Source organism: Taurulus bubalis (genome assembly GCF_910589615.1).
Source record: "Taurulus bubalis genome assembly, chromosome: 18".
Taxonomy (NCBI): Eukaryota; Metazoa; Chordata; class Actinopteri; order Perciformes; family Cottidae; genus Taurulus; species Taurulus bubalis.
In genome coordinates, this window is record NC_136606.1 from 2,561,938 (window position 1) to 2,570,024 (window position 8,087).

An 8,087-nucleotide genomic window follows, 5' to 3' on the forward strand; every position below is an offset into this window, starting at 1 on the left:
TCCCATCATTTACTTTGAATTCTTACGTAAAAACAATTAGATTCAGCTGTTTTTATTCCTGTGGAACAGTGGCGTAGTGCTGAAATGATTAGTCGATTTTTGGGGGTTTGTCAATGCACAGAAATTTAACTGACACAATCAATAATTTTGAAGTTATTTTTTGATTGTGTCCAGCTTCTCAAGAGTGAGGATTTCCTCTCATTCTAAGTTGTATAGATTTGACAGATGGACAAAAAGCAATTTGAGGACATTAAATTAGGCTTTTTCTCCCCTTATTTACTTAGGATTCTTACGTTATTTTTAAATTATTCTGCTGTTTTTATTCCTGTGGAACAGTCACGTAGTGTTGAAATGATTGGTTGATTTTTTTGGGTGGGGGGTTGTCAATCCACAGACATTTTGCTGACACAATCAATAATTTGAAGTTTTTTTTATTGTTTCCAGCTTCTCAAGAGTGTTGAAGCAATTTGAGGACATTAAATTAGGCTTTTGGGAATTTGTAAATCATTATTTTTACACATTTTATTAATAAAACTGATGACATTTTCATCAAAAGTAATCCTTACTTACAGCCCCAGCCACCGATGACGCTCCTCCACGCTCTAACATCCCATAAGTGTAGCGTGTGACCTCCGGCTCGGCCACCAGGTGTCACTGTTGTCCCTGTTTGGTGAGGAAGGAGCTCGTTCATGGACACCTCAAGGTCGCCTGAGCTCTGGGTCACGAACACACAACACTCCGCTGTCGCCTCCGCCAAGAGAAACAGCTCATGACCCCGTCTAACACCTGGAACGTATAAACCCAGTAATGGCATCGTAATCGTTTACAATGATGTCGCTCGGCTCCGCGGACACTTGTTATTCTTCAGTGTGTTTTGGAGGACGTCCAGAATGATGTGATTTACATTTCTCTCCGCATGTGGCCACATTCCTTCTTCTCCCTTTGGAGCGCCGGGGAGGACCCGGCTTTCTGTTGTGGGAGTCGGCTTTCACGTGGGTTAAGTAGCTAGAAGGACATCTCATTTCATTATGGATTTGTATATGTTTTTGGTCTCCTTTGGACATTTAAACCACATCCGTTATAAAGTCCCGAGCTTAAAGGAACCGATATGAGATCATCACCACCCGATGCGACTAAATATACTGCAGGGAGTTCACAGGGCTTCACAACGGCACGATAACATTTAATACATTGCAATGCAACTTTATTAAACCCTGTAAGGACGGAAAAAACACAAAACAATAAGCATTAAAGGCTATAAGCTTGAGAATTTGTAATAAATACATTAATAAATACAAAAATATGAAAAGAAACATGTCTAGAGAGCAGTGAGGCTGCAACAAAAAGCATAAAAAGCCTCTCAAAGCATCCTAATAGCATGTTGTCAACAATGACTGCACTAGTCGGTGTCTGACTGATGGCCCTGTGAGTCCATCTCACGGCTCGTGATGGAGTCATGTGACCCCCGTGTCCGTGTCACTGCTCCTCCTACCCATGATGCATCTGTAGCCCAGCAGATCTAAGCTTCAAAGTGTTTTCTCCCCACAGAACCAAGAGAGAGTCCGTCTTTGTTGATGTTACGGATGAAACTTCACGCTCTACGCGGCTGATTTCATGTCAACCGACTGATGAGGAAAGGATCATTGATCCACTTTTTTTAGTTATCGCACAATACCAATCCCCTCTCTCCATGTTTGTCTCCCCAGAACGACCAATCGACGGAGGAGCTGCAAATCATAGGAAGCCGAGATCTGTCCTTCCTGCGTGGAAAGGTGCGCGTACACACATCTCCCACTCAGTATTCTTTATCATTTTGATTTGTTTTAAGAGAACGGAGAAACTACTGGGTGTGTGATGATCACATATTTCATTCTTGATTGATGTGCGACACCTTTTCAAGCCCCAAAAACAAGCCAGACCGAACCCGAACCCCTCTCCTTCCACTCTTGAAGCTTCCTCCTCAGGACGGGCCTCTCTCAGGAGGACGAAGGTTCCCACGAGGCAGATCTGCATCCCTCCTCCCTGCATCATTCTCTGAGACACAACGTGTGCTTACACAGCTGAACGGCTGCTGGAAGAAGCCCAAAAAGACTGATGTCCTCTTTGTGTCACTGAGGCGTCAGCAAAGCACGAACCCTCCTCTCCGTCTGTGTCACTGAAGTCGTGTCCGGTCACGATCCTTCACCTCCATGGAAACACCGTATTATTACGAGGGCGCAGCTCCTTTTCCAGCTATTAATCTGCTCCGTGATCACGGCGGCGTAATGACAGGCAGAGGAGGGGAACGTTGTGTTGAGGAGGGAGGCGTTCACTGAGTTACTCACAGGGAGTCCCATATCTTAATCCAAGCGGTTATTATGGTAACCTGAGTGGTTATGTTTACATGTAGCACAGCTTTACTGCTGCTTAACGCTCATGGCACCCTTGACCTTCCACACTCTGAGGTGTAAAACTGTTACCTGAACCCGAGACGAAGTCAATACATCTCACCCATCTTTGACTTTATTCCATCTTCAGCTCTTTGTACATCTCTATATTTATTTATTTGTTTGTTTTAGGATTTAGCGAAAGGAATCACATAAAGGAGAACTATCAATCCCCAAACAACGCTGCTTTACACTCACATGACCCTCAAAGCAGCGGTCTGGTGTGTTTCCAGTCTGCAGGTCACGTCTGAGCTCAGGTGGAGAACGTCGGCCGGGCGCCGGCTTTCTCCCCACTGGCCTCACAAAGAGCTCACACACCCTAAAGGGAACAAGGAGGCGCTTGAGTCCCTGCAGCGAGGGGAAAGTGTGCAACACTTAGGAGTGGCTTTAGCTCACTCTGGACTCAGATGCTGATGACTGGCGAGGAGAGAAAGTCTTTATTCATTCTTACAGAAACAATCCAGCTTGTATTCCTTGAATTGTGTTAAAACTCAAAAGGTGATTCTTTACTAACGTTTTTCTTTATTTCCACATGTTACCCAGAGCGTGCTCATTGTTGAGGTGAGTGTCTCTTGTTTTGTTTTGGGCCATAAAAACCCAAAAAGATTAGGTTTCATTTGTAAAATATTTAAACAAGAGGTATTTGGAAATCTTGTCACTTTCTGATTCTGATTCCAAAACGTTGCACATAGGAAAGACCATGTCAGGGTTCATGCGCTCATGGAAAACCTGGAAAAGTCATGACATTTTAAAATGGATTTTTCCAGGCCTGGAAAAGTGCTAAAAAGTTTAGTAAAAGTCATGTAAATGTGTTATATTCATGTGTTCATGTAAATGTGTTATATTCATGTGTTCATGATGTTCATTTACGCTGAGTTTGAAATAATTAATATGCTTTTAAAAGAAAGACTCAAAATATAAGCAGGCATACATACAGGCATCTATATAAATGTTTATTCTTTTAATCAAACTATTGTCTCATTCATTTGAGTCATTTAAGGTTTACTGTATGCTTTGTATTCTCATTGTTAGTTTAAATACTACATTTACTCACTTTTTACTGTTTACACCCAGATTTCACTAAATGTTTGATCATGGACATTTGGTTTAAAGTCATGAAATCCAAAATGTGTATGAACCCTGCTCGTGATAATATGTGAAATATGCTCTGCTTGTGCTCACGAGTTCTCTGTTAATGTGAATGTGGTTAATCTCGGTAAAAACACAACGTTTTTGCATCCCACAAGCTGCATGTTGCTGGCATTCCCCTCCTCTCTCAAAGCATTCTGCACTCTTCATGTCTTCATATCTCCTCTTCCCGTCCCTCAGGCCATCGTGGACACAGGAAAGACCATGAAGGCCCTGCTGAAGCACGTGGAGACCTTTCAGCCCCAGATGGTCAAGGTCGCGGGGTGAGGCAGTGTTTGGGTCGTCTGTGTTTTCCCCAGCAGGGGAAATGCCAAGCGTGTGACGGAGTGAAGAAGATATCGCTCGTCCACAGCCGCTGTCTGGTGTCCTTGAGCTGCTCCTGTGCAGATAAACATCTTTCCTGGCACATGTTGAAGGTCTTTCCTCCTTCACTGTGTGTTTAAAGCTTTCTTTTTCTCGAAAATGTCATCCCCAAACTAAAAAGGGTGTATCTCTGCAACCACTAGGGCTATTTGAATAATTTTGGTGTTACAACAATAGAGTATAATGTGAGATTTTGTTCAGTTGTGTATATTACTGATTAAGAGTAAATGAAGATGACACACAGAAAACAATGAAAATGTTTCAAGTCCGCCTATAAAGAAATCACTTTCATGATGATTATTTCTTTGAAATGATGCAGCTGTAAGGTCCAACTCTAACCCAAATCATAGCTCAATATGTGAACATTCTCTAACCCAAAACATGACTCAATATGTGAACATTCTCTAACCCAAATCATAGCTCAATATGTGAACATTCTCTAACCCAAAACATAGCTCAATATGTGAACATTCTCTAACCCAAATCATAACTCAATATGTGAACATTCTCTAATCCAAATCATAGCTCAATATGTGAACATTCTCTAACTCAAATCATAACACAATATGTGAACATTCTCTCTGCAAAGGTTGACTTTGATAAAGTGAAGCAGAACAAAGTTAGAGAGGGTTTAGTACATTGGGGTCCAATAGCCCCAATGGGCCCATTGGACTCATTAGTTATGAGTAAATGAAGATGACATTTACTCATAACCTCTAGGTGGTCTATGGTTTTTAACAGGTGTGCTAGCATGCTACCTGAATGTAGGTTCTTACTTTGGTGTTTCTAACAGAGACAATCACCAGAAAAGACAATTCATAACTCTTAACTACTAGAGCAGGTCGGTTCCTGCAGTTCTGAACTCTATATTTCATGTGTTTCAGTCTGTTGGTGAAGAGGGTCCCAAACATGGCTGAAAACCTGACAGACTGTAAGTATTAATACCATACATTCCTCTTTCATCACATGTGCATTAGGCTTAATAGTCTTTCCCTGGCTCACATGTGGTGTGGTTGCCAGTCCTCTGCGGTGAATCAGATGCACGTCTTTCAGTTTTTCTCGATGCTAAAGTGCGGCTCTGATCTTTGACACGTGTTCAGCATCGTGTCTGTAGATCCTGAGACAAATGACTAAAACAAGACAACGTGGACATGAGCAGCAGACATGTTCACCCATTGGTCAAGAACCAACAGAGCAGAGACGTCAGGGTTCTCATGCTAATGTAGCGACAAAAGGTTTTAGCTCCATTGAGAAAATACCATCTATGGGATGTCCCGGTAAATGTGTGGTTAGAGCTTTGTTGTATGTTTCTACGTCTTTCTTCCTCTAATAATAGTAATAAGTGTCTGGATTGACACACATCCTGCTGCTCTTTAACGTTCATGTTCCAGATGTTGGATTCGAAATCCCCAACCGCTTCGTGGTCGGTTACGCTCTGGACTACAACGAGTACTTCAGGGACCTGAATGTAAGTCACCTGTAGTACGTGTGTGTGTGTGTGTTGTAGGACTGTGTGTGTTGTATGACTGTGTGTGTGTGTGTGTTGTATGATTGTGTGTGTTGTATGATTGTGTGTGTTGTACGACCGTGTGTGTGTTGTAGGACTGTGTGTGTGTAATGTATGTACTGTACGACTGTGTGTGTGTTGTAGGGCTGTGTGTGTGTGTGTGTGTGTTGTATGACTGTGTGTGTTGTAGGACTGTGTGTTTGTTGTATGACTGTGTGTTTGTTGTATGACTGTGTGTGTTGTAGGACTGTGTGTGTTGTAGGACTGTGTGTTTGTTGTATGACTGTGTGTGTTGTAGGACTGTGTGTGTTGTAGGACTGTGTGTTTGTTGTATGACTGTGTGTGTTGTAGGACTGTGTGTGTTGTATGACTGTGTGTGTTGTAGGACTGTGTGTTTGTTGTATGACTGTGTGTGTTGTAGGACTGTGTGTGTTGTATGACTGTGTGTGTTGTAGGACTGTGTGTTTGTTGTATGACTGTGTGTGTTGTAGGACTGTGTGTGTTGTAGGACTGTGTGTGTTGTAGGACTGTGTGTGTTGTATGACTGTGTGTGTTGTACGACCGTGTGTGTGTTGTAGGACTGTGTGTTTGTTGTATGACTGTGTGTGTTGTAGGACTGTGTGTGTTGTAGGACTGTGTGTGTTGTATGACTGTGTGTGTTGTACGACCGTGTGTGTGTTGGAGGACTGTGTGTGTTGTATGACTGTGTGTGTTGTAGGACTGTGTGTGTTGTACGACCGTGTGTGTGTTGGAGGACTGTGTGTGTTGTATGACTGTGTGTGTTGTATGACTGTGTGTGTTGGAGGACTGTGTGTGTTGTATGACTGTGTGTGTTGTAGGACTGTGTGTGTTGTACGACCGTGTGTGTGTTGGAGGACTGTGTGTGTTGTATGACTGTGTGTGTTGTATGACTGTGTGTGTTGTATGACTGTGTGTGTTGTAGGACTGTGTGTGTTGTAGGACTGTGTGTGTGTGTGTGTGTGTTGTATGACTGTGTGTGTTGTATGACTGTGTGTGTTGTAGGACTGTGTGTGTTGTACGACCGTGTGTGTGTTGTACGACCGTGTGTGTGTTGTATGACTGTGTGTGTTGTATGACTGTGTGTGTGTGTTGTATGACTGTGTGTGTTGTATGACTGTGTGTGTGTGTTGTATGACTGTGTGTGTTGTAGGACTGTGTGTGTTGTAGGACTGTGTGTGTGTTGTGTGTTGTATGACTGTGTGTGTTGTACGACCGTGTGTGTGTTGTAGGACTGTGTGTGTGTGTGTGTGTGCAGTGTATGTACTGTAGACTGTGTGCGTGTGTGTGTGTGTGTGTGTGTGTGTGTGTGTGTGTGTGTGTGTGTGTGTGTGTGTGTGTGTGTGTGTGTGAGTCCCGTCCATGTTTGAGGGAGTCGGTGTTCATTACGGAGGTTTGAAAGGAATGTGGAGGTTCCTCTGAAGCTTCCTCTCTTATCTGTCCTCATCCTCCACAAGAAGTATGAGTTGAACCCCGGGACGCCACAAAGTGAGATTAATGAACGCTCCATATCTTTGATTACCTCTCCTGCTTTTCACATTATTGCAAGCTTCATCTTTTGGTGCTGCGTTTAGCTCATGGAGAACAGACTGGAATCCCCCGCAGGGCAGGGAGACCTTAAACTAATATTATCCTCTCATCAGACGCAACGTTCTGGACAGGTTTTAAACGTTCTGGAGCGTAATCTAACGTTGGAATTACACACACGGATCTTTCTTCCTCTTTCAGCACATCTGTGTCATCAGCGAGACCGGCAAGATGAAGTACAAGGTTTGAGAAGCGGCAGTTTCACCGTCGCACCAAACTGTCAGCGAGAAGTAAAGAATCATTCTTTGTTGTTTCAGAAAATATAAATAAAACATTTTAAGTGCTTTAAATTGAAAGAACATCCTTCTTCTCAACGCAGGCCGTCATAACGGTTGAGAAGGCCTTTTTTTTAAATAAACAACAACAACAAAAAGTGATTTAATTGTTGCCTCATCCTCAATTCCTTTTGTATTTTGTGGCGATTGAAGCGGGAACAAAGCAATGGATGAATGAAAGAAGCCAGGAGAGGACTGCTGGTGACAGATGGAGAGAGCTTATGGACGTTGGCGTCCTCGATGACGCCCACGCTGACTCACGGACAACACACAGCGGGCGTCTCCTCACCACAGCGTGTCCGGGTGTTCCCCACTTCAATCATTCTTTGCCACTTCAAACACGCTTCTAATGGCATTCACAAACAAATACATGAGAATATTTACAGTCAGACGTTAAAACAGGCATCTTTTTGGGTAAATTGTGTATTTTATATTTTATATGTGAAATACACTGTACTGCTTCCACAAATGAAACGGAAACCAAACTTTTTGAATGTCAAATTTATTTAAAACCCTAAATTAAAATTCCTAATCAAATAAACCTCTCCTTTTCAGTGAATCGCACATAAACACGTTATGTTTTCACAAGATTCATTGTGCTGCAACTACACTCTGAGACCTTGATCTCTAGAGGGAGAATGCTCACAGTAAAGGCTTTATATACCATTATAACTACACACACACACACACACACACACACACACACACATGTAGGTATTTTGTGTGTTCTGTTGCCATCGTCGGGGCGACAAAGAGAGTCGA

At 42.8% G+C, this 8,087-nt stretch overlaps 1 protein-coding gene across 1 annotated transcript in view; it reads left to right on the forward strand.

The window, feature by feature from the left end:
• Positions 1 to 7,239, forward strand: part of prtfdc1a (phosphoribosyl transferase domain containing 1a) — a gene marked incomplete at both ends in the record, with an annotated part of 8,509 nt that extends 1,270 nt beyond the window's left edge. The window contains 6 exons of the mRNA XM_079234393.1: positions 1,707 to 1,772; positions 2,970 to 2,987; positions 3,756 to 3,838; positions 4,823 to 4,869; positions 5,330 to 5,406; positions 7,192 to 7,239. Coding sequence (XP_079090519.1) covers positions 1,707 to 1,772; positions 2,970 to 2,987; positions 3,756 to 3,838; positions 4,823 to 4,869; positions 5,330 to 5,406; positions 7,192 to 7,239 — 339 coding nt within the window. The remainder of the gene's footprint in view (positions 1 to 1,706; positions 1,773 to 2,969; positions 2,988 to 3,755; positions 3,839 to 4,822; positions 4,870 to 5,329; positions 5,407 to 7,191) is intronic.
• Positions 7,240 to 8,087: the final 848 nt, after the last annotated feature.